The following is a 27,887-nucleotide window of genomic DNA, read 5'->3' on the forward strand; positions in this document are numbered from 1 at the left end:
CATAATCATTGCTGTTATGCGTAAGGCAGCTTATAAAAGACTGTTCGGTTTCCCTCGAATCTGGTTAGTGCTTATTATTTTCAGGTCATTTGGTCTTTATAAGTACTCAGCACTCAGCGTGTGTGTGTTCTCCCTGTTTACACATCCATGTATGTGTATATCAGTGTTTTTTATACATATGGATATACTGCATGTGTTTGCACAAGAGTCTATAGTTCTGTTTGGTCAGGTGGTTTTTATGCCATTACATAAATTTCAGTGCAATAGTTATGAGTTACTTAGATTAGATATATAAGTATACATATAAGCGCTGTTTATAAAATCTACACAGTGACTTATGATATAAAAAATACACTTCAGTACCTATACTGAGTGCAAAAGATGTACAAATGATAAAATAAAAAGCAGCACTGGGAAATGGTTGATTTGCAACAGAAGTAAGTTAAGACAGCTCTAATCTGGTGTTATTGGAGTAAACAGTTAACAGGGAGGTTTATATCAATCATATAAAATTACAAGTAATAACACTGGATTACATATATGCATCCCTTATGGGAAGGTAGGCAATCTAAATTCAGTACAGGAGTGGCGGACTCCGCCGCTCACAATGAAATCTACTACACATGGAGGTAACTACAGAATTTAAATACACTGACAGGGTATTTCATAAAAACACTGACATAAATAGTATAAAAAATGTGGTCAGAGTTCATGAAAATCTTAGGGCCTCAATGAAAATTGTTACTGGGATACATGGTTTAATCTTCAGGTCTTAAAAAACAAGGCTTCACCTTACCCTCCTGCATTATTATCTTTGGACCCTTCACTTAGAGAAAAAAAACTGCCACAGTCTCCTTCTATCATTTCAAATACTGAGTTAATACAACTTGTTTCACCATTAATGATATAGAGTTAATATATATTAAATATACATACATCCAAAACTGAAATATAGTCCTACTTGATAGGTGTCTAGCTATCATTGGAAAAATAAATTCCTGAATCTGAATTGTTGCACATCCTTGTGACCAACTGTGCAAACTTAAGCTTGCAACTATAATATCCTTTTATTAATTAATAACACAAGGGGAGGCTGAAACATCACTTTGGAATAAAAAAAAGACCCTTATATGCTCTCCAAAAAAAGTTGGACTATCCTCCCTTCAGCAAAAAAAAAAAAACAAAAAAAAAAAAAAACACAACCCTCCACTTAATCTATAACGGTCCCTTAAGGGATGTAACTTCTGAATACTTCTTCCACAACTGAGTGTGATTGCTTTTCAATCTGCAGAAAATCTGTCTTTGACCAAAACTGTTCACTCACTGCAAAATGCTCTCATTAAAAGTGTCAGCCAAATGCCTAAAATGGCATGTAAAATATTTATGGAACATGGTATTTATTATAGATAATCCCATACACAATTTTAAAGCTTCTTACTCTGCCTGGAGCTTGTGGTGTCATTTTCATTGGAGGCAGGGACGAGCAGCAGCAGAGGGAACGACTGTAAAGTTTTCTGCCTTCAGGTTTTTTTTTGTTTTTTTGTTTTGCCATCAGCTATGAACTCATTGACTATTCAGCTGCTGCAGTGTATGATAATTTAATAATTAGAGCAGGAAAACAAAATGAAATAGTAATGGAATATGTGATGTTTTGAGCCAAAACACCAGCTTCAGATAATCACCTTAACAAAAAAAGAAGCTGCTTATAATGTGTTGCACACATAATAATATTTAGCTTTGATTTAGAGAAATAGCAATGAATCTAAATGGTATTTGAAAAAAGTGAGGATGGCTGATCAGAGGCTTATCGTGCAACAGGTGATAAAGTGAGAGATAAAAAAGTTTTGGAACAAAGATATTATGTTGCTGTGTTAAGGCTGGCTTGTTCATCTTTTGTATTCGGTTTAAATCATTTTTACATCACAAACCATTGTTTGGAGCTTTTCCATTTCTTTTGCTGAAATGTTGTTGAGGAACGTATGCTCTTTTGAATGCATGAAGCGGCGTTTAAAGATTGCAGTTATACTCCCCTTTTGTACTTTCAACAGGACAAGAAGTTACCTTTCATTTTCCCGAACTCGCTGTGATTAAGAAAAGTAATTTTTCCCAGTATTTCCCAGCACTCTAGCTGTTGTTGTTATTCAGTGTACTTAATGCTGCCTCTAAATGTGCTTTAGTTGCCTTTACGTTGCCTTTTCCTGATGACTCTCTTTAAAGGCACTTTTCCTCCTTGTAATAACAATGATTGATCAGACTTCATTATCCTACGTACTTTCAAAATTGTACCTTTGTCGCCTCTCTTTTTGGAGCAGGTTTTCACCTGATGTAGCAGTCTGTGTTATTAATTTCCTTTGACGGATGTTAGCACTGAAAAGGCTAGGGAAAAAAGGTGTTTGTATTTGAAGAAACACACAAAAATTGGAGTAAAAAAGAGATAAAACTGGCTCTTAAGGTGCCGCTTTGAATGTAAAATAAACCAAAGAAGCAGTTTTAGAGGTTCATATCATCAGCAATATAGTGACTCAAATGGAGGGTATTGACTCCAGCACATCCAGTATGCACCAGGTGTCCTTCACTCGGCCCGCATGTGTGCATTTCAAAGGATAAACGGTCCAAATATATCTGTCCTGGTACTCTGAATTTCCAAGACCTCTCTCCATTAAGTGTGAGTGATAACAGGGCCCCAGCTGTGCTTTCTGCCACCACCACTGCTCCAAAGACAGAGAGAGGGAGAGGGAGGGGGACAGGGAGAGAGGTTGAACTGATTCTCCCCCTCCCTCTCCACCCCCACCCCAGCGGTCTTGACCCAGTTAAGACGGTTCTGTGACTGATAACCGATGCAGAGGCCGTCAGACAAGCTTTATTGAGACAATAAATGAGCCGGGACTCTAGTTGCACCGCAAGGAACATTAGTTATGTATTTAGAGTACTGCTTGGCTGAGCTCTGTATCCATCCTCTCCACCTCTTTCCTCTCCTGTCCCTTTTTGCTCCTCTCTCCTTTCTCCTCTTTCCCTCTCTCTGCCGATGCCTGATGTCATTTCCTCCCAACCTGGCATGGCAGCTGCATCAGGAAGCAATCTAGTTCTCACTCCTACACAATTTCTCCACCCCCGCACCCTCACTCCTTGCCACAAAAGTGCTGAGTTACAGATCAAAATCTGGCCAATCTGCCTCTACTCTTGATTCTATCTTTTTTCTTTTCTTTTTTTCTATATCAAACTGCCAAGGTTAGATTAATGCTAGAACTTTCCCAGTCCAATTTTTGATGCATTTTTACCCCACACAGCCCCTGTTATTGTCTTTGTGCTGCAGGTAGGTTGAAGTAGGGAGGTAAGGTGATAAGTGGAATGACGCTAGTTTCTCAAGTGAAAAAGGCGGGACATGGTGGAAGTACATCTACTCAAGTGCTGTACTTAAGTACAATTGTTGGCCATTCGTATTTTACATTTTCTGCTGCTTTAAACCTTGTCTGCACTATATCTCAGAGGGAAATCATGAGACAGGCCAGGGCTAGCTGATTAGCATGCTAACCTTAGTAGAAGAAAGTAAGTGATAGAGCTAGAGGCAAGGAGTAAAGGAATGAGGTTTGATGCAGAACTTTCTAGACTCGCAAGTAAACTGCTGCCTTCGAGTTTTGACTGGTGCTCTTTTCATCGTCTTGCTCCCTCTACTGCTGCAAAAATTTAATGGCACTTGAATGGAAAATAAGCTGCTCAATGAGCTAACACCTAATATTCACATAACAAAAGTGAATAAAAACTCACTTTTTCTCTTGCAGATTTTTTGGAAATTCATTTTAAAATTTGGAAGTAAACCTGACTATTAGTCTCCACTGATCAATGCACTCAAACCTAAATGGCACAGAGCACCACTCAGTGTAATACCCTGATGAGAGACCCACATGCAAATGAGGCACTGCTGTATGCATGTGTATGTTGGAGGAATACAACAAGACTATTTTACTATTCTTGTGTGAAATGGCCAATAAAGTAATCCTTTACAAAAGCCCATTGATGGTAATGAACAGTCTGCTATGAAGACACGGAAGAATAGACTGATGATTACGAGGCTTGTGCATTATTTCACATCCGCAGACATCACGCAAAACACCAATAACTATCATAATTACACACACTTGGCACACAATAATGTTGTCTTATAATTACATTTCACAATGAAATTAGGTTTTAAAAAAATCTCCCTCTTGTTTCAGCTATAAGTGTGTGTGTGTGTCTGTTGTCTGTTGTGTGTGGATACTGTATTTACTAAGTGTGGCTGCGGCTTGCAGAGTTTTTAACTTGACATTTTCAGGGATCAGCACAGATCAATAGAAAAGGTCAGGGAAACAATAACCTCCAGCTTCTTGTGACGCTTGGTATAGGAAGGCTGTCTGTGGCAGCACTGTTGATCACCTGATGCCTTCACTGTGTATATCTGTGTCGATCAAGGACTATGCTATGTTTGGAGGCAACAGACAGACATTGAGGATGTTTTGATCCTGACATCTTCCCTGTGCTCAATGAAAATGGCAAAATGGCCTGTTTGGTTTCTGAAAATGGAAAAAGAACCTTGAGTGTTTGTGCCACTTCCTCTACTTTCCATGCCTGCTCAATGGCCTTTGTCATTTTACACAGAGCGGAGCAGAGTACGTCTGAGTTCTTGACAAAACAACAGGGTTGGACCTACAGTACTGTAGTGGGCGCTCTGCAGCCTGGAGAGCTGTCAGTTAGCGGCATGCAGTGATGGTAAACCTCGGAGACCCGGTCATTATGAGGTCCATCATGTGCGCTGAGGGGGCACTGTGCACCCCGGATTGTAAACAACAAATCGATAGCTCATTTGTCATTTGGTTTGGAAGGAAACAAGTTTTTTGGGGGGGGGAGATCCACTTTTCCAATCCAAATGAACCGATCAATCTGGGCCCTCTCCTGGGGCCTCCTCGCCAGTGAGCAGGGTGGGGAAGGAGCGGAAAAAGCGCTCTGTCTCCCTTTTCTCACTCATTTCTTTCCCCATGTCTCATCTCCTTTCTTTGCTCATCTCTTTTCCACTCTCGCTAATACCCACTCTGCCTCTAAAGCATCCTTCTGTCAGGTTTCCCTCTCTGAGTTTGTCTCTTTCCCTTGTCTCTCTACAACACCACCCACGTCACTTTCCTGCGGTGCATTTGTAATCCAGAGAAGAGGAGGAGGAGAAAGAGCGGAGAGGAGAATGGGTTCTACTGTTCCGCACTGATGGTATTTTGTGTTTAAGTGGGGGGCAGAATGTTCCTGCCAGAGTGCTGCTGATGCTGAACAGGACTGGCAGGTGGATTATACCTTGTGCCGCTTTGTCCCTGGACAAATTTAAAGGCAGCCCAACAACTAGGCGCCATGGGAGAATGTAGGTACAATGGGAGGCTTGGTCTGTCTTTCTCTTCCCGCTTTCTTTTCTTTTTCCTCTCTTCCTAACACCCTGAAAGTTTTATCACAGGTTCTGTGGTGGATAGTTTCTCTCACTCGTTCTCTTTGTTCCACTTGCATCCACCCACACATACACAGGGACAGCTAAACAACCTTTCTACTTTCACTTCCTCTAATTCTAGGTGGAAAAAAAACATTAACCTCTGCTTAGTTTGTAAAACTAAACGAGACTCATGGCTGTGCTGTGTGCTGAGCATCTGCTAGGCTATCTACATAAGAGCTTGTGGGGGCCGAGATCAAGTAGCAATGCATGAGCATGATAGTGACGAGCAAAGATAAGCTGAAACACTTTTAGTGCTCTTCAGACACAACAAGTACTCTGCTCTGAGTGTTTAACATCACCAGCAACCAAAGATACTGAGAAATTCAGACCATTCAGGCCATTACTGTTCAGTGAGATGAAACTATTCTTGTTATTTAAGTGATTTCTGTGATTCTTGAGCTTGGAAACATTTTAAGATATTTGAGAGAACAGGCTGCTCTGTTAAAGTTATACTCATTAGTATTTTCATTTAGCCACCAAACACCATTTTTATGCTGTTTATGGTTGTCACTTTTCTGCATTTTTACATTCTGTAATTACCTCTCTGTATGGTAGTTTTCATGGTTAGTGGCAGGGTCCGCCATTCCCACTTGGGATTCAAATAGTCAATATCAATCTCACTATTTACTGTTGCAATTATCTTGATTGATTTATTTATTAAAACAATGTGAATTTATTTGGCCACGCTGTAAACAGAAACACCATTTGCTCGTCTGTTGTTTTTCTGACAAAGCAGTCTTCCTCTGCACTGTTAGCTGTGGTATTAAACCGTACTTGCTGTTACCACGGTAACCTTGGCAACCAGGACTGAAATCTTAAGGATTATAACTTCAGTAGGCACATACTGTTAATGCTACCAGAATTACACCTCTAATTTGGCTATGTCAAAATGTCTTAATGCTTAAAAAAAATATATACAGTGTATAATTTTTTTCTGATATTTTTTAGTTTAAATATGCACCAAAACATATCTTAATGTGGAGCTGTGCTGTCAAAGGCTTCTGTGACCCAGGTTTACTGAAAAGCAGCAGTGCAGAGATTTTCCCTTACAAAGTTTTTAAGTGAGCCTCACTTGTCTAACCAATCAGTGGAGGCCAAAGTCAGGGGTGGGAGTTCACAGCTGTCAATCAATATGTGAACGTGCTTCTGGTTTACTACTCACATGAAGGCCCCAGGCTAGTATTAGCCACTGGAAGACATTGCTGTGGCTGACTCACAGGCTGCAAAGCTCACAATTCCTGCATTAGGTGAGATAGCAAACGTGCCCAGGATGTAGGTGGAGGGCAAGACAGAGTGTAACGGAGAAGGAGGGGTGGGAGGTGTGGAGTGGTGTGCTTTCAAGAATTTGCATTCTTTAGCTTTAAGGCTAACAATTTTTTTTTCAGCCCATCAACATGTAAACAGCTGAAGTAAAATATGAATTCACCACAAATACATATCACAACTACAAATCACTTCCTGTTATATTTGTTGGATAATTAGTTCTCTTTTTTTGAATATGTAAATTCTCAGTAAAATGTACCTATGCCAAGTAGAGGAGAGCAAATAGAGTTTATTTTGCATTGGAGATGAATCACAGATAATGGGCCACTCAGAGTGAATCACCTAAACAAGAGGCTTTTAAGTGGCAAAGCACAGAGTGGTTGTAGGAAAGAAAAAAATAACCAAAAAATAAGAACACAAGTGCACAACCCACTGATGCACACATTGTACCAAGACACATAGTCAACTGGGCAGGACGGTTGAATGACATATGATTAACATAATACTGTATGTGTGCACACATATCAGAGGATATATTTAAAACTGATTACTTATTATTTATTTTGTTGGTTGAAATGTATGCAGAATTCCATACAATCTTCTGTGCAATCAAAGCCTTTATTTAATCTTGTTATACTATTAGTACTCACACATGAATGGGTTACATTGCTGCTCTTCTTCATGTTCCTAATCAAATGAAAATAGGTAGCTTGGAGTACATGTAAATCATAAGGTGAATGAAAAAACGAAACATCTTCCAGGTTTTAATTATGCTTTTACTTTAAAAGCCCAACTTTTTAGAGCTTGTCTAGTTTCTTTATTAAGAGTGAATGTGCTAAGCTTTTTAAATACTATTAATGAATCTACAGACTGACATTTTCTCTTGTCAATTCTCTTGTCTGCCCATTAAAAAAAGAAAAGTTATTAAGCACACAGACACAATTAGAACCTGAGCTCTGAACTCAAATACATTATAAAACTTTGTTCTATAGCTGGATTTTTCTCACTGCTAGTCAGACTACACATGCACACATACAGTGCTACACACACACTGTAATGATATCTTTCCAAAAAGTCAGTTCCCAGCGGGCAGCAGAGGTTTTTGGAAAAAAGACGGCTTCAAATGCTTGATTAAATACACGACAACTCAACACCAAAGAAGAATTTATCACTTCCCTGCCTGTGTATGTGCTGGGTTTTATGCAAACCAACAGCTGTGTGCACCGAATATACTGTAAAGAAAACAATTTCTGCTCTCCACTCCACTTCTCTTTCTCTTGCCCTTGCTTTTGCTCTCACACTCACACACACATTCACACACACACACACACACACAGTAAGATCTCCTCTCTCTCCCTCTCCATCTTTATCCGTCGGTATAAGTCCAGCCTCTGGTGGCCTGCTCCCTGAGGGCGCTGTGTAACTCTCCATATTGACTTTGTCCTGTCTCAGGAGATGATCTCATCTCCCACAGGAGTCCCACTTTTTATGCACGTGCACCCGCACCCATGCACATGTCGCAAAAACAGACACACACCTCCTCATATGCACAGCAGGGCACTGTAAATTCCTGCTAGATTCAAGACCATATCACCTTAGAGTCTGACAGAGCAGTTATCCTTTTTAAAACCACAGTTTCCACTCAATCACGATCACTTAACATATGATGAAGATTTGACCAAGAAAAGGGAGGATCGGAAAAGTCAACAGACACATATATTTGTGCAATGAATGTTGGGAAGCTTAGTCTACTGTCACTGCCACAATTCTCCAACATGATGCTGTTACTATTCTGTATTTTTTATCTATCTAATAAGAACTTTAGCCCGACTGATACATGGGCATTGACGATATTGGCTGATTCTGGCTCTACAGATACACCACTACAGACAGACAGTATATTGGTCACAATAACCAAATATATAACCAATATAATATAACAAATCAACCAAATTTAAGGGATCTTTAGGCAAAACACTCAAATCGAACTTACTAAGCCATACAAAAGTTGTGAATCTTACAGAGTAAGTCCACTAAGTTGGGGCGGTGATGTAGTGATTGCTCACAGGAAGTGTTGCCAAGTTACTGATTTTCACTTAAAAAGCCCCTTTAGCAACTTTTTCCTCCCACAAAAAAAGATACTAGCAACAAATCTAGCAACTTTTTACGGCAGACTTAAACTCCTTTCCCTTGAGGACAGACACTAATATTTTTCAGTGAAAGTGTTCCCATGCGGCTGTGGCTCTGTGGACTTAAACTACCCCTCCTTTGTTTTTGTTAAAGTTAAATTAAAGTTTAATTTAACTTGACTATTTAAGTTAAATTTTTCTCAGAAAACACAGAGCTTACTAGACTGAGTTTATTCCAGTGTCTGGATCCTCTCAGTTTATGATAGCTCCTAAAGTCTGTACAAAAGTCTTCATAAAAAACTTGAAATTAGAGGTAGACCTGCATAATGATGTGATGATAGCAGCTGGAGAAATAATACTAGCTAATAATAAAGCTAGTTAGAGCCAATTACATCTAATTTGACTTTATTCTTTTCCATTTGATTTTCAAAAATGTTGGTTATACAGTAGCTAGTCTGGCTGGACTATGCTGGTTAGTCTCAGAGCTAATGAGCTAAGAAAACTTGTTAGCTTAATTAGCTTCACTCAGGACAGTTTATTCAAGACATATATTTCCTATTTTGAAGTTACACAATTTGATTATTTCATAACACAAAACAAAGAGATGATGGGTATTGTGAGTTAATGTATTGAGTGTAAATACTTCTCCCTCTCCTCTCCACTCCACCACCTCTAACACAGACACATAGCTCATGAACGGCATACATTCTGTCACCAGTGCAAATTAGCTTGTTAATATTAATGCCTGTAATTAGTGCCAATGATGAGGGGGTGGGGCCATTGGCTCACTCATTAGCTCCAGCCTACACAGTTGGACTCCATATAATAATATAAGAGTTGTTCACTGATACGCCTTGTTTGTGTGTGAGTGTACTTCTATCCTTGTGAGGACATTCGCTTTCAGTTTCAGACCTTAAAACTGAAGACAATTTAGCCTCGTCAGGGTTTTGGAAGGATTATGGATATAAAATGAACACTGTTAATATAGAGTCCTCTAAAGGATGGAAGTACAAGAATATATGTGTACATACTTTAGCATTCTCTATGTGTATTGTTGCTTATAGCTGTGGAATGGGAGGCCATTTTGGATAGATAAGAGGAGATTCAAGAGTTATTGATCCATTTTCTAATTGCACAGGGCTCGCTGAATACTTTGTCTGCGTCGTCTCTGAGCTGCTGAAGTTGAGGGCTGATTTGCGGAGTGTGATTCACTTCCCAACCATTTAGACTGAAGACCTATTGAGATGGTACTCCTTTTAAGAGCCCATTGGAATGCTTGCGCTGCTCTTCCTTCATGTGAATAAAAACTGCTAAAAGCAGATACTTTTCAACAACTGGAGAGTTAATTGTCACCTTGGCATATTTGCTCAACCCACAGCAGTAACAAAACACATTTGGCCTTGTTCATAATGCAACTAGGAATTTATTTTCTGCAATAATTTGTTCTGTTAACCTTTATTTTTAGTAGCTGACATCAATAAATCATTACCACATAAATTTTTAGCAACTGGTATAATTACAAAGACTGTTGCCAAGAAAACTGGCAGCCTCCCTGAACATGTTTTTTTATATTTAGTGGCACCAGCTACAATTTCAAGGAGAATCTGTTCACTTTGTGGCAATTAAAGCTTTCAATCTCTGCCTTAAGGACTTAGAATGCTGCTGATTTTCTGGCCTGTAATGGTTAATTGTATTCACCTGACGTCCCCGGTGTAAAACAGTCCCTGATAAAATGGCTAGAATTAAAACCAGCAGGACTCTGTGTCCTGAGGCCTGCAATTTTGGATGACTGCTCTTCTGCAGATTGTTTTGTACCAAAAAAAAAAGGGGGGGGGGGGTTTCTTCAAGCACCCACAAAGGTTTTCAAATTTTTCAGAATGGCTGCAATGAAAGACAAATGAAAGAGCATTTTCAATATGCTAGTTCTCCTGAATAAAGTAAATAAAATTTTTAGGGACTACAGACACCAATCAATGCATTTATGACTGGGAAATCTAAACTATAGCCTCACAAATCCAGAAACAATTAAATATTGATGGTTAGAAATACAATAAAAACACACTTATGCACCTCAGAAGTATCTAATTACGCTCTCCACAGGAACACTTAAGTGCAGGACTTAATGTTATAATTAGTTTCTCAACAGTGATCCGTCAAATGTCAGTATTTGGCAAAAAAACATTTTGGTACACAACACATTTCAACAGTCCTGGCCTTTAAAGTGCTATGTCCACGGTAAGTGCTCATACAAAGTGTTGTTCCCCTCGGGACCAAACCTCTGGCCTCGGTTTAGACTCCAAGAGATTTGCGGGGAGCAAGGTTTTCTTGCCTGCGGGGTGTGCATGCAATACACAATCATCTGATGGGAGGCTTTACCTCTTCCTTTTCCATCTATCAATCGGGACGTGCCCTCTGCACCCTCAAATCAGTCTAGCCTGGTCCCATTACACTGCAGTTTATCCATTTTTCAGGGAGGAAAAAGGTGGCGGTAGTAGGGTTTTTCTGTGTTTGGAGACAAAATGCTTCAAAACTTTGGCTCACAATTTATAACCCTGGATGTGATAAATATTTTCAAGTCATTACAGTTTGATTGTATATGCCAACCAGTGGGGTAGCATTGGTTATATCCATCATAGTCACCTTGTTTTTCGGTGAGGACTTTTGTGTGGCTACCCAGCTCAAACGTCCATGTAAGTGACATATGGGTTGAATGAGGGTAACAACATGGGGCTGGGCCTGAAAAAGGTAAATCTTAACCTATGTCCAATCCAATTTGTAAGTGGACACAAAACTAATGGTGCAACTGGGAATTATTTCCCACAATCTCCCAGTCATTACAAGTCAGAACCTTGTGGCAAACAATTGCCATGACGCACACACACACCCTCACATTCTGCTTTCTTATGAATCAATTCATAAAACTTCACATCAGGCTGTTCCAGTCTTTTTCATAGTAATAGTAGCCTCTCTTCTACCTGTCCGTCCTTGGGTAGCGTCACAGCTGTTTTCTCTCCAGTTTGCAAGTGTTGGCTTAGCTCCATGTTTGCATGCTCAAGGGGGTGTCAGGAGATTTTTAATCCACACGCTAACGTCAAAATGGACAAGTGAATGGAGTTTATGGAATTAATGGAATTAATCAAACACACGCAGATGGACATGGGGAATCATGTGGATTACCATGTGGATTAGTAAAAAGGGGACAAGCCAGCCTGTGAATATGCCAGCATGTTAACCTGTGGAGCAAAGTTGTGTTGTAAATACTCTGAATTTTATTACCCCTACAAAGTCGAAGGTGCACACTGTGAGATGGACCCTCTTGTTGTTTTCATTATTTTAAAAATCACTGTAGCACCAAGTATGGACTATTCAAGTTGAACAGATACTACTATGCCTAGTGAGCACTTCAGCAGACATTGACAATATGAGAGGTTAATCTGCACTGTGTTGTCCTTCCTTAGTTAGTGGACCACTTAAGCAAGCACCAAGGCATGCACACACAAAATATGGAGGACACATATTTCACATCTTACATAAGTGAGATGCCTGCGTTCCTCTACAGTAACGCTCTGACACCGACATACAGTAAATACCTCTGCTTTCCACCTCACCTCTCTGAGCGGATTATGAATACAGAAGGACACTTTGCAGCTAACTTAATCAGATGAAGTGTGTCGGAGAATGAGAGGAAACGAAAGTGAAAGAGAGAGAGAGACAGGGAGAGAGAGGGAGAGTGTCTGTGTGATGGCGAAAAAGCGACGAAGAGAGAGGGAGAGAGAACACACCACATTAGTCCACGTATGATTTATTCCCCCCTCTAGGTGAAGGAGACACCATTTGTATTCATTTGCCTTTATTTTTATCCTAGATTCATCTTGCCTTCACATGCCTGTCACCACCATACTAATATTATTTTGGCCATGTGATGTCCCATAACTGCTCTTATAAAAATTGCCCCTGTGCGACAGCAGGGGATGATGCACAGGGTGCAGGGGGAGGGGTCCGATTTTACTTCATTCATCTGATTTTATTCTATTTTTTTTTACAGGGAGATTAAAAGGTTCCCTTGGACAGGATGGTGTGAAGGGTGGGGATAATGATGTCTGTCCTCCTGCTGAGGAACACACTAACATCTACATGTGCACACACACACACATTTTTTATGTGCGTGTGCACTTAACAGAAGGCCTGGCTTTTTTCTTTTTCTTTTTTTTTTTATTACTGGCAAGGTGAGCCAGTGGTGCTCCAACCCAAGGACAAAGACAACTGTGACCACAATCCTCCTCGCGGGGCTTTGCAGAACAATTAGATGAGAGCGGAGGGTGACTGCAGTTATGTTTCAGGACAGTACACACACACATGCACACAAACACAGCTCAAATAAGGACACAGGACACGTATAAGCCCAGTTGTCAAAGCAGAATTAGACACACAGTGACCTAGGACCTGCGCAGGTTAAGCTCCATGTTTTCTGTGGTAAAATGAGTTGAGTCCTGTTCTTTTGCAACTGGTCTGTTTAACATTATGTGTAATACCTGAGAAGACCTGGCCGTGATGAACAAGTGGCCCTGCACAGGAGGTCAAGGGTCGCAGAGCAGAGGTTAGACTTGTCTCAGAGAGCACCAAAAAATATCAAATTAGAAACACAATCATTATTATTGTTCAAAAGGGCAAACAGTCAAAATTCTGAAAAGTAAAAACCGCAGAATAACATCCTCTGATCTAACTCCAGTTATTCTAGTGAACAGACAGCTGTTAGCTAACGTCAGGTACCTGGCTACATGGCAGGTGCAGATTGAACAATGAAGAATTCACACACTGTTCCATTAACTTCTATGAGTAATAGCAGATCAATGTGTAGTCTTTTTTTTTTTTAGTCTGTCCCTCTAGTAGGAGTGACCACTAAATTCTCAACAAGATAGCCAAAGCTAGCTAGTTAGCCACCTGGAGTAACGAGACAACAGCACTGTAAAACAGCGTCAGATATACGTATTCACGTCTCAGCTTACAGGACTGTCACAAATCAAGTAATACAGCTGATCATCTGTGCTACTTTTTGACTGAAAGTAAAGACATTTTACACATTGAACGTAAATTTGATTTAATCCAATTCACTTTGATATAATGCCCAGCCCAACTTCAAATGTCCTCACATGAACCACACAGGATGATTAGTTTTTTTCAAACAAAATGTGCACAGAGCCATTTCCTCTTCTAGTTTCGTTCTCGTTCTCTTCCTCGTTTTCCCGTCGTCTATGCCGAGTCCACACATTCAGCTGGTGCATCTCTCCAGCCGAGCGCACCCAGCTGCACGGCAATTACAGGTGGGAGTTTGGAACGGTACACAACAAGGAGACGCATACATTATTAAATGAACCCATGTTCAGATGAAATTGCTAAGCCAGCCAATAAAGGTAAATTACCAAAGACAAAACGCGGCAGTGAGGAAGAGAGAAGGGCCTGCCCGAAAATTGCATTGCATTAATGAACAACATCATTTCTGAAAATGGAGAGGAAACACGGAGTTGCACCTATCAGCACAAGACAGAGCGAGGGGTATAGAGGGAAGAGAGAGAGATGGAACACAACATTGACTACCTAATTATGCATTTTATCATTTCAGTCACAATAGAGTGCCTCCCTTCTTTAGTTGCCCAGTGTACTCGTGCAGCTGTTCCTCCGCTGCTTTAATGAGGAAGATAAAGAATAATCACAACCGTGTTACATTTACATCCACCGACCACCAAATTACTTCCTGCTGCAGCATCACACACACACACAAACACATGTAACATCCCAATTGTGCGAAGGCCGCATAGTCAGAGTCGCCCTCATTTTTTAAGCAACTACATGTGTGAAATGTGTAAAAACGATGACGCTGAGCTCGTTTTTGTGCGTCTTTAAAGCACAAATCCAAGTGTGCTGAAAATTAGCCAACATGAGCTTAATAGCATGATACAAGGCAATGGGTAATTGCTTCCACTGTGTTGTTGCTTGTGTTTTGACACTGTAGGAACAAAGTCTAATACAGATTACCTCCCCTTTTCTCCCTTCTATTTAACGTTCCCCTAACATCCCTTGCAGCCAAAGTCAGCACAGATCCTTGAGCCGCCCAGCAGAGATCTAATGTCATGTCACATTGTGGCCCCTGCATCTGTCCATCCATCCATCCATCCTACTAAATAAAAAAAATGGGGCTCCAACCATCTGATTCCCGTAGGCTCTTGTAAATAAAAAAAAGAGGAAACTGTAATCACAAGGAAGAGATGAAAGGAAGATAAGTGGGCGCCGGAGAGTGGAGGAGATGTACACTGCAGGGCTCTGACACCCATCATATGGAATCAGCACCTCATGAGTAATGGGGGTTAAAAAGGGAAAGCACTTCCCTTCTCAGTGCCAGATGGGCTTGTGTGTGTTGGACCGGAGCTGCGAGTGAGTGAGTGAGCGTGAGCGAGTGAACAAGTGAGTGAACACTTTCAGCCCCCCCCCCCCAACAACAGCAGAAATCAAATGCCACAAGAGACATGAGAGATGATTGGCCCCCACCTCGTCGGAGCTTCCAGTAAGAGCTGGCAAAAAGAGCCACTTCGCTATCCAACACGCCAACATGTTTCACCGAGGTTGTCACAGACTGACATTCAGACAAATACGGGGAATTACTGCAGAACAAGCTGTCTTTTCACATATTGCTTCTCCATGTTTGCCAGAAGGGGGAAAATTTACATCTGTGTGTGACACTAAGAGATTGTAGTGTTTTCACGAGTTCTTGATGATGATGAAGTGCTTGATTTCATTTTTTTGTTCCTGAGGGGATTTCAAGGACATGATTAGAAAACTGCCACACATGGACTGAAGATTAACTGTTGGACACTTGAGAGCATGAAAACATATTGTAGACATTAGATAGATGCTTTTGTATGTCTTTAAGAAGTCTGTGCTGTAAATTAACCTTCAATTTAGATACACTATTATTATTATCACGGCCAGGATTATTATTATTATTATTATTATTATAAGATGCCAGGAGTGACCTGCACAGGCAACACCTGCATATATTTCAGTAAATGTCCTCAGGTTTTCGTTCAGCATTCACCCTTTATTTTCTCCATATCCTCAAACTTTCATGTAATATCTTCATGTTTTGACTGAAAGTTTTATGACACAATGTACAGCAGCAGTGGCTGTGACATAAACATAAGATTTGAATTATAATGAATGTAATTAATGAATAGACAGTAGCTGAGAACATAAGGTCACAGACATGATATGAATATTTACAGTCTTGTCAAACTGTATCACTGCTGCATGCTATGTTGTGTTAAGTGATTCTTTGCATATTAATTGTCATGTTGACACTGCACCACTGAGCCACTGTGAATGATTTGATTTCTTACACTGTAGTAATCTCTGGCCTTCTTAACAGAAAGTGATGTTGACTTTGGTGCTTTGTTGTGATTGATTCCAAAAGCCTGGAAAAGAGGGCAAGATCAGCTATGACATATGAAGTGTCGGTATGTCGATATGAAGATCTAAATATTTTGTTGTAAAAATTAATTTAATTGGTATTCTTTCCCTTTTTTTGGGGTCATTGTTGGAATGATTTGTTGTGTCTTTTAGGCATAGCTGTATGCATGACAATAATATCTAACTTTTCATGTGCTTTTATTTTTATTCATATATAATTTTAAAGTCAATACCTTTTAAAATGTGTATACTTCAGATGTTTTATTTTTATTATTTCATATTTTCTTCCTGTTTACTGTTTTTCCTGTTCAGGTTTATTTTTTATTCATGAATGAAAAAAAAAAAAGATGTGTTGTCTGTCAACAGCCACAGTGACTTCCAGGAACAAAAAGAAGCAGTAGGTTGTTAGCAGCAACAGCCACGGCCGTGACACAAGAACAGAAAAAGTCACACCTAAAGAAACCCAGACTCCATTAATAGGGAAGTCAAAGAAACACACATCCTTCTGGACATAGAGTTGGATCAACAAGCAGGGCAAAAACACCTCAGCAACTGGTTATGATGGGAAGAAGCAGCACTGTGACCATTATGCAGGCACCACGTTGCAGCAGTAGCTGACTGCAGACTGACTTGACGCCCCCCCTCCTGCTGTAAATTGTGGTCTGGGTCCCGAGGGGACCCATAGGAGCTGTAATTATTAATTAATTGTTCATAGCCCGTAGCCTCGCAAACAGACACAGCCCCTTGGACACGTTCACTGCAGGAGGAACTTTTCTCTTCCAATTAGACCAGTGAGGTGGAGAGGGCGAGAACGCGGACCGTTCGACCGACAGCAGTTGCTGGCGAGCAGACTTGTGGGAAACGTGGACGACAGGCGGCAGGCGTTTAGGGAGGCGCAGTGCGGCGTGCCGAGCCAAAAAAGCTGCCTCAGTGTCCTCGCCGCCTTCAGCTGATGACGGGCTTTCACCACCAACCGGGGTGGTGTCAGTCAGAGATGAAGATATAAAGCGGCAGAAAAAATGAGAGGAAAAGGGAGAGAAGCTGCCTTTTTTTTATTTATTCACATCTGCTGATCTTATCCATCTGTGTACTTTTATGTGGAAGTGCATACTGTATATGTAATGTCCCAATTTATACAAGCACTTACATCCTCTCCCACATGTTATTAATTCCATATTTGTGTTCTTAGAGGAGGTAAAAGAAGAGGCGGGCGGGAGTGACAGCTGAGCTGAGACATCTACGCTCTTAAAGATTTATAAGGCTGAGATGTTAGGACGACTCTCGTAGGCTCGCCGAGTGATTGGTGCGATGGCCTTGCTAGCAATCCCGCTCCATGAAGAGCTCGGCAATACTTCAGCACGAGGCTCTGATGGCTCATTTGAAAGCCAGACGCCGCACGCAAAGCCGGTCTTACTGTGCCAACATCCCTCTTCATAAACACTTACTGGAGAGTTGATCTTCAGCTGAAGGATTTGGCATTCAATCAGCACAGAATTTAGCAAGAATTATACAAAAGTGATTTTTTTCCCCTCCAGAGCAGAATTATCAGTGAGTCACAGCTGCTTAGGTAACACCGACTGTGTGAGTCAGAGTAAGAAGATCCAAAGTGACTGAAGCCTCAGGTAAATGTTACTGCTTTTCAGTGTATCCATATACTGTATATGCTTTACAAGCGCTTCTCAAGAGAAGTTTAGTGGCCTCTTTCTCATTCAACCCGGATTAATTATAATAAAACACAGAGAGCAACATGCACAGCAATGGGGCATCAATAACCTCTGACGTTATCAACAACTCAGAACCTTGGAACACCTGGGTCCACTTCATCACCTTGTGCCTGTAGATTTATGAATGCAGAGAGCAATGGGTTCTGGGCAAGGATACGTAGATGATGCAGCTTCATTAAGAGAGAGCGTAACGGCTTGCCTGGATGCATTATGGCATCTGTACGAGCTATATCATCTGGGATATTAAATATTTACAGTCAATATATGCATATGGAATTACTCCTGCACACACACACACACACACAGCTGACTACTTACTCATCTTTGGCTGCATTAGCATCCATTATTTGGAGGGGAAAAAAGAAATGGCAGTAATCTGTTTTTGCAAAAACAGTCAAAGTTCATCATGATGAAATGCTTCAGCTCAGTTATCACTTGTGCTGGGAAGTGGAGACAGTTTTAAGATAACATACCCCTAATTTTATCTGCGCGTGTTGATATATGTGGAAAGGGAATTTCAACATAAATGCAGCCTCAGTGTCCGTGAAAATGGATTTTCCTTATTGAGGAATCCAGCAGGGAGGAGGCAACAAAGCAACATAATGCAAGGTTAATGGGTGGAAAACTTACTGTAACTCTGCCACAGAGTGAAAGCCGGAGCATGACACTTTGCATTATTTTTATGCTAATGTGCACCACTCGTCAGCTTTTTCACCCTAAGGGGGAAATACAAGCATTCTTTGTATTATATTTCTGCTTGTCATACTGCAAAACACAAAGCGGCTCAGTATTTCTTTGTGTGTGTGTAAACCCACAAAGAAGCTGTTTTGATACCAGTCACTCTGGAGGGAGAGCTGCACATTAATATTTTCCAGAAAATTCAGAGTAAAAAAGAATCAAAAAAGAAGAAACACACACACACACACACACACACACACACACACACACACACACACACACACACACAGTCCTTGTTTGGGACTTTGGTTCTCATTCTCTATCATACCCTGTGAGAGCAATGGCTTGACAACTGGAGCAAGCTGCCTCGATCATGTTTAGGAAGTGTTCTGACAAAAAGTGGGAAAAGTCACTTTTTGTGAGTCTCGCTCAACATTTTTGGTTCTGGATTCTGAAGGTTGACAAATTATTTACTTGGTCCACTGATGTAAAAAAAAAAAAGGGGGGGGGGGATTCTTGTTGCTCTCCAACAAAAGCTATTAATGCTAATATAAAACTTATATTCAGCTTAATTTACCAAAATAAAATATCCACGACTATAAAACCTACTCTTACAAAGTAAATGATTATTATAAAAGTCAAACGATATAACATAACTTAAGTTGCTGGAGTTCCTACAGTAAAACCCAGCAGTAAAAATCCAATCTTTAAATATCACTGCCTGGAAGCTCGGTCGGACCTTTCTTCATCTCACTGTAGCACTGGATTATCAGACCTAATTCACAAAGGGAATGTAAAATGGATTTCTTCCCTCCAGAAGTTTTTTTTCTTCCATTTTTAACCTTTACCATCAGGTTTAGTGTCACAATATGCCATAATCACTGTACAGCAGATATAAGTAACCTTTTTACTTTTGCCTATAGTATAACCCTGAATTCAGTCTGTTGCAGTCACCTGAAATGATACTGTTTAGTTATTTTTCCCACTATATCATATATGGCCTTTACTATCATTTTCTGTTTTTTGTTTTATTCTATTACCAAATAGCTGCACTTATTTCACCAGACGTTATTTTGTAAAAACATTTATTTTCTAAAATTACAGGTGACAGTTGATTTGCACTTTAGAGAAACAGCACAAATACTGGCTCAGTTTATGTCACACAGATGCCAAAATAATAAATCCAATACCTGGTCACAGTTGTTCTTTTTTTTTTTTTTTTTTTTTTTTTTACAGAATTATCCCTGATACGTGGAAAAACAAAACAAAACAAAAATTTTCACTACCAGAACTGTCATAAACGTGATGCTAAGATTAAAAGGAAAGGGATCATGTTTTTTAATGCAGGAAAACAAATCAAAGTGCAGTGAAAAATGTGTTATTATTCCTGTTTGGATATTTAAGCAATACTAAATTATAATTTGGAGATCTCTGGAATGGAAACATGGTGTTTTGTCATCAGCACCAGTCTGAATAAGAAATGACAGGATGCAAAAAAGACTGGGAGAGTTCTGCATCCTGGGTGTGATCGCTATATAAAAAGCATCATGTGATTTGTGTCCCGCTCCAGTTTAGAGGCTACAGCCTCCAAACCAGCACACCCAAGGAGAAGCAACCCACCTCAGGCTGCGGTCCCCATCTGCCTGCCCTCTCCCCTTCCTCTCCCTTTGACAAGGCCACAGCCCGTGGTCGTCAGTCTTCAGTCTGTATGTGTGTGTGTGAAACAGAAAGACGGAGGAAAAAAGGACCAAGAGAAGGAGAAAATAGAGAGAAGGAGCCACATTACAGATTCACCACCGGACCATCTTTTCCAGTCCCGGTCCCTCTGGACAGTGCTGCGGTATAGCGGCTAGCTTGCTAACTGGCTGCTGGAGCTGACATGACATGTTTCCCCAACAGACTGCCCCCCCCCCCTTTTCCTCCCTGGATCAAATCAAACCAGTGGGCTGATGCAGTATGATTGGAGCTCTGGTACTGTTTAATAGCCCAGAGACTGAGTCTGACGCATACTGTTGTCTCTATCACTGCCTGATTCACTGAAACAATTCCTCATATGCAAGCTAAAAACTCCAGGGATGTGTATCCAGTGGGATGAGAGTCGTTTTTATAGCTTGCAAAACAGTTTTATAGATACGATGATGCAAGTTATGTGTTAGCAGTGGTGGAGGATGTAATCAGATGCCTGACTTCAGTTAAAAACAAGGCAATAACACAATTAATAAAAACCCCATTATAAGTAAACATCCTGTATTAAAAAACTTTCAAAAGTAAGAGCTAAAAGAGAGTGAACGTTGGACTTAGAGTCATCAGGTGGCCAGAAACATGATTCCAAATGAAAGCTTAGCTGCTGAATGTGTAAATGGGCAAGACGAGGTTATGTCAATGCCATGTTTACAGCTTGTTTCTGCCGCCCACATGTGGCCAACAAAATAGATTATTGTGTGTTTAAGGACTCAGTTACAGAGTAAAATGTTTTTATAAGAAGGAGTAGAAGCATAGAAAAGCATAAAAAGAAAATAGTCAAATTACAAATTCTTCAAGTCAGTTTATTTAAAGTTTTTGCTATCGCTCCATAGGCAATGTTAGCATTAACAGCTAACTTACCAATCTAGAAGAAACGTTGCGAGTTCAGCATCAAAATCCATTCCTTTACTCCCCAACAGCTGTCTCCAGCAGTGGAAAGCAATGTTAACTCTGGCTTTTCTTCAATTTCCATAAATTTTCTTCTACTGAAGTTAGCATGCTAACTACCTATCCCAGGCCCATTCCATTTCATAATATCACTTTGCGACAGTAAATTACTGTAGAATCCACTCTGCCCTTAGTCCAATATGAGAGGATGAGATAACCTCTTGTTTTGTAAACAGCTGTTAATGCTAAGATTGGCTATGTAGCGATAGCAAAAACTCACATGTGGCACCTTTAAGTACAGTACTTCAGTAAATGCACTTTGATTTTTTTTCCATCATTTTTTTCTCTTTTCCACACACAACCAAGAATGCACACACTGATTTCTTTCACTATCAGTCACAGTATTATCTGCAGACCTAAGCCTCTCTGAACCGGTCACCTATGCTTTAATCAATATCAGCATCCCAGCGAAAGACGACCAAATACAAACACATTCACCTCAGGCAGGGACTCCCTGCCGAGCTGTCACTGCCACAGCCACAGTCCACCTCAACAAGCTCTTCTAGGTCTCTGGAGTTTCCTCCCCCGTCTGCAGCTTTGTCACTCTTTCCTGCTGCCAGCGGGAGCAGGTAACTCTCTGCTTTTCTCTAACAGTCTCTCTCGGTCTCTCACCCTCCTAATAAGAATCAATATCGGCTCTCTTAAAAGTCATCAAGCACAGAGGTAAAAAGGCTCAAGAGCATGAAATTGCAGATGGGAGAGGGTGTACTTATGCAATACTAGGCTGCAATATGGGCCTCAAATGGGTAGAGCCATCAAAGACATACAGTGGAGAGAGAGAGAGAGGCTATAACAGTGAGAGTGTGTGTGAGAGACAGACAAAAAAAAAGCAAAGAGCAGAAGTAGGGAGTAAAAAAAATATGTGAAGGAGAAAGAGAAAGGGTCAGAGAGAGCATTTCACGCTGCAGAGATGCGATTCTTTAAGGTTTTGTTTTCTTTTTTAAAAGCTAGTCTCTTTATGGACTCACACGTCAAACAGCGCCGGCTATGGAAAGCTTATCATGTCGAAGGCTTATCTCCCATTTTCACCTCCTCAAAGCAATAAACACACACAGAGACACAGGAAGATGGGAAATGCGCAACAACAAAGAGTGGCTCTTTGGGATCAACGAAACTACAGCACTCACTCTGTTTTCATTACCACATACTGCCCTGGAAGCTGGGTGAGGCCGTTGATGGAGCTATGGATTATCCTGCATGCATGGGATGACCGATGTGAAAAGAGGCTGAAGCATGAAGGACACCGATCGTGTCAGCCAAGGCAAAGGCATATTACAACAGAGAGCAGACCTCAAGGACTCAAGTAGATTAAAACTGATTGAAATCCCATTTGTGGCGTTTGAGGTCTTTAATGTCAGCTCTCTCTCTCTCTCTCTCTCTTTCTTTCTCTCAGTGTCCCCAAAGCGAGCAGAGCCTGAGTCTGAGTAAACAAATAAGATTGCATTTGTGGAGACAAGCATCTCAGATTTGCATGGCAATAATATCAAGCTGTGGGATTTTGTAATATGAACAGCAATAAAGGTGTGTGTGTGCATGTGTGTGTGTGTGTGTGTGTGTGTTTTGAGTTGAAGCAATGTGACAATGTGGGAGGAAATGGTAAATTACAGTCTGACATAGAAAATATGTGCACACAGATGTGCCTCTATGTACATGCATGTTTAATATGTGCATACTGTATATTCAGCTGTCAAAACCAAAACATCCTTTATCTGCAAAATAACAAAGTAAAACGTACTACATTATAAGTATAAAGTAGCAAAAAGGTGAATACTCCGGTACAAGTCCCTTAAAATTACGTTTCAATAAATCTAATCAGTTCCATAACTGGTGACAAAAAAAGTTGTGTAATAGTTAACTAGTTACTAGTATTTTGCCTGCAGTCATCAGTTTAACATATTGTCCCAACAATGTCCTGAACAGTGAACACAAACTGTTACCATCAAATTAGATATACAGGGTTCCATGATATAATAAGGTTAGAGTGAAGCGCTCTTTCTTGCACCACTCAGTCCTAAAATTAAATATGGCAACCCAGATCAAATGTGCATTGAAGGGACTTACATTAAATGCATGTATCTTTCCTCGTAAACTGATTGGCTGCAGCGTTGCTCTGTGGGATGAACAGTGATATGTATCTTTGACTAATGCAGTACACACACCAACTACACAGCTGATTATACAATAGCTATTCATACATTATATATATACTTGGCCTTGTAGATTTTTAAAAATACAGTATATGCTCATTTAAAATATTTATTCCTATCCATATCCACTAGTATCCAAACCTGGACTGGAGACCAGTTCACTTCAGGGATAACACATGCAAAGTAGTCCTGCACACAGACACACATCTGAGTGATCTGCAGCCTCAAACTGACCTGTGTCTTTCATATGTTGGAGTAAACAGGAGCAATCAGGGAAATCTCAGCACAGGTAGGAACAGGGCTGCTGTAGGCAGACACTTCTGACACGTCTGATGTTGTCCATCATCAATATCCACCTTACACTTATGTAGATGTCAAGCACTTTAAAAAGTGCCTTTCCTTGCTGTGCATCAGTACATTTCATAGTTTTTATTCTGCTGTATAACAACAAGCCCAATGACATATCAGTAATCCGAGTGTGAATATAATTTTCAGCGTTTTTATTTTGCCCAGTAGTCAGTTGTGCTGTGAACCTCCACAGCTGCAGTCCACCTGCACAGGTCTCCAAAAAGCCAGCTGATAAGCCTAAGCTCTCTTCAGAAAAAGAGGAGTATATAGCCTACGCAAAATGCCACAGTGCTCCACGGAGCCCACGTTGTGACAAATACCTCCCGATAATATCTGGATACTGTGGATTTATGCAACATCTACACGACTTATTCACCAGCAAAAAAAAAAAGGCACAAGTAGGGACAGCGAAGTGACTGGTGCGCTTGTGGTCGTGTCTGCGAGATCAGATTTTTCTTTACAGGACTTAGAATAAGCACACAAATCTCAGTGTGACGCAGTTTAGCTAAAGGGAGAAAATGAATCCAGAGAAAAAGGTCAAATCTCGAATGTCATGTTCAGCTCCACCTGCCACTCAGACTGGCATAACCCTCTTTCCGCTCACACGTGGTGCAACGGCTTCCTTTCATACAGAATGATCAGCGGGTAAAACCAGTCAAACTGAGCACTGGGGGCAGGCAGCGCCTCGAATCAGAGATACAACTGTGACGCTACAGTCAACTCACAAGCAAAACAAGACATCCACGTCTTCAGGTGCAGTTCACCGCGGGTCTTTCCTAATAAACAGAGCTGTTTATTCTGCCTTCACCTGTGCAGACGACCTCCCCTCCCTCCCCAGGCTAGAGGCCACATCATGCGAGAGTGCAACTAACTGACAGGCACCCTAAGAGGCAGTGTGATCGCGATGAAGATGTCAGGGAAAGATGAGAGAAATCCCAGAGTCACGGCATCATTCAGCCCCATCTGAAGACTTAGGTTTCTAGAAATTCCTCGAGCTGCCATGGGGTTAGAATGGCGACTAGAGAAATGTCTCAAAGGCTCAGGAAAAAACAGTTGAAGCTTCTTCCCATTACAGAAATGTATGTGAGGATGTCACGGCAACAATTAATGAGCATCTTCCTCTGCACTGCACACAAAGTACAACATTTAACATAAAAAAAAAAAGATTCATCTACCTCTTAAGATACATAAACCATTTAAAACCTAAACCTAAAAAATGCACGTCAAAGCTGGAAATGGAGCTGTATTTACATTTCATACAGGAAAACTGACAGGTGTGTGGGGTAATATGTGATGCCTCCAAGTAACAAAAATCCACTTATGGTAAAGTTACTTAAAAGCTACATTTTAATAATAACCTACTACTTAACCAACGATTCAATTAAATTATTTAAATGTATTACAATGAAGTACTGACAGTGTGCAGAGGCTGATTTCTGCTATTTACATTTAACAAAGAAATAGATTAGAATAATTGTTTCTCTAAAGATCAGTTATATGAATCTCTGCTGAATGTAAATGTGTAGAGAAATTACCATTTTATTATGAATCTGGCTGGCTTTTATTTCCTGTAATTGTTATGATATTTTCTCTTTATTCAGAAAATGTGGGTCAAAAATAATTATAATAATAATAATCATTTGCAGACTTTAAATTGCTTGTTTTTCCAAAAGTCAAAAACCCAAATATATGGAACCAGAGGGATCAGAAATCAAGCAGATATTCACCTTTCTGGAGCTGGAAGCAGTGGGGTTTTTGCTTAAGAAAGTTTTAATCAATTCATCGATTGTCAGTCAACTAACTGATTAATCTGCTAATTGTTTCAGCTCTAAAAATGATAATAATACAAAAATACAGACTGTAACAGACACTATTCCACAAATAGTGTCACTGTTCCATGAAATATTAGCCCATCTGTTGGTGGGGGACTTAGAGACCGCCCTACAGCCACTTTCTAAAATGATTCAACTGTAAATTGGTTTGGTTCAGGCTTTACGAACATCACAAAGGCAGCCCTGTGATCCACTTTGCTCCACATTGTAGGTTTATCCACCTTAAGCCCCTACTTAAAAACAGCCAAACCCCTAATTGCCCCAAGACTGATGATGTGATTCAGCACTCGGATATGGTGGAATTCTACACTTAATTTTCTTTATGTGCTTCAGCAGCAACATGATTCAATGTAAAAGTCAAACATGCCTGAGGAAGAACGTGTTTGTGTTAAAAGCGAGCTATAAGCTGGGATCTCCCTGCCCTCTCCTCCTCCTCTTACCGTCCACACAGGCGGGCCTGGCTCTTGTAGTTCCAGCGATCTGGCCCTTCTTACAGGCACAGCGGGCCGTCTGCCTGGCGATGGTCCGCCGTGGTTGGCTGCTGTCCCTGTCCAGCGTCACAATCTCACATGTCCCCGCTGCCAGCTGGCCTGAAAATGACATTGCACCACAGGATGCGAGGTCAGAGAGATGAAATCATAAACAGGGCAGAATAAACTAGTCTGTCTCTTCTGGTGAATTTGTATTCTCTAACATGCTCAGTAATGTCGCTCTGTCATTTTTTCCAAATCCTTTGTAGTTCAATTGGCAGGGCACGACACAAACATTACCGAGTTGGAGGGAGTGTGTCTCACTGCAGCGTCTGACACAAGAACAAATGCTGTATTTGTATATGTGTTTACAAGAAGACTTTGTACATATAAACATACATGACAACAACATTCATTCTCATTTTTGTAGACATACATCATACATCATAAACAACAATCCTTCTATGGATCCTTGAGATTTGCTTTTTTTAAACTGGGATACAACACAGTTAGTGATGAAACAGGCCAGCTAGGCTGGGGCTAGCTAGTAAATAAGCTAACGTCAGTAGAACAAAAGAAGTGATGGAACTAGAAGCAAAACATTGGCATTTTCCACCACTGGGGACAAGTCTGATGAGTAAAGGAATTAAGTTTGATAGTGAACTCGCAACATTTCTTCTAGACTGGTGAGTAAACAGCTGTTAATGCTAACATTGACTATGCACTGATAGCAAAACTTACCCATAGCTTCTTTTACAACATTAGCCACCATTACCCTAAGGTTTTACCAGAGCAAGCAAGGCTATAAGAGCAAACCCCTTCATTGTATTGAATTGAGTGAAGGTGTGTTTTATTGCTTATGAATTCAACTGTTCTTTTCTAAGTAGAGTATGCGTCATTTCTTCTTTCAAAAGTTCCACAGTGTGATTTTAATAACCAGGGAGAAGTTGTGAAGGTCAAAGACTATTTTTTAAAGTACTTTTGTTTAACTGGCTTTAGCGAGAAAGACATTTTGAAATTTTTCATATTTATGTCAGGAGAAATGTGACTTCACAAACCCAAGATCTTTAACCCCGTACAGCTCCAGTGGAAGTGCTCAGGAGCCGACACAGACACACTGCAGTGGTATGGAGTGTCTCACTGATTTGACTGCATGTGTGAAGGGACTTTAAAAGACAATGGTGAAGAAATTGCTTTTAAATTTCAGCTACCTAAAGAGTACCCACAAGCTATTTCCCATTAAGGGCCACATCCTATCAGCCCACCTCTTTGAAGGTAATGTACCCATTAGCCACGAATGAAATGCATGAATACTGATGAACTTTGTAATTGCTGCCAAGCCCCCCCATCTTACACACATACATCCTCCATGTATTCAATCAGGTGACCTTTGGCCTTGTAGCCGGGCCCTTGCTGCTTGCAAATTAACCTTTGTCTGTGTGTGGAGGCCCTCGGGTGCCATCCTGGAGAGGCTTATCAGGATCTAATTGTGATTGGCAAGAGGATGGAAGTTGTGATTAAATCTGGACTTGAGTCCCGAACACTTGGGTGGCTGGCTTAATGAACTGAGCTGCGAGGGGTCACACCTGGGGTAATGGGGATCTATCAGGATTCATCCACACATTGGTACCTGTGGTGGCT

The 27,887-nt window shown here is 40.6% G+C and overlaps 1 protein-coding gene across 4 annotated transcripts in view; it reads right to left on the bottom strand.

Moving 5' to 3' along the window:
• tafa5a (TAFA chemokine like family member 5a) overlaps window positions 1-27,887 on the bottom strand; it is a 201,642-nt gene that overhangs the window by 25,915 nt on the left and 147,840 nt on the right. For all 4 annotated transcript variants that reach the window (XR_007814997.1, XR_001963616.2, XR_001963617.2 and 1 more), the window contains one exon: window positions 26,217-26,366. Coding sequence is in view for 1 of the 4 variants with exons in the window: in XM_018700554.2 (XP_018556070.1) it covers window positions 26,217-26,366 (150 nt within the window). In the remaining 3 variants the exon portion in view is untranslated. The remainder of the gene's footprint in view (window positions 1-26,216; window positions 26,367-27,887) is intronic.

The sequence above is a fragment of the Lates calcarifer genome, linkage group LG18 (genome assembly GCF_001640805.2).
Source record: "Lates calcarifer isolate ASB-BC8 linkage group LG18, TLL_Latcal_v3, whole genome shotgun sequence".
In the NCBI taxonomy this organism is placed as follows: Eukaryota; Metazoa; Chordata; class Actinopteri; family Centropomidae; genus Lates; species Lates calcarifer.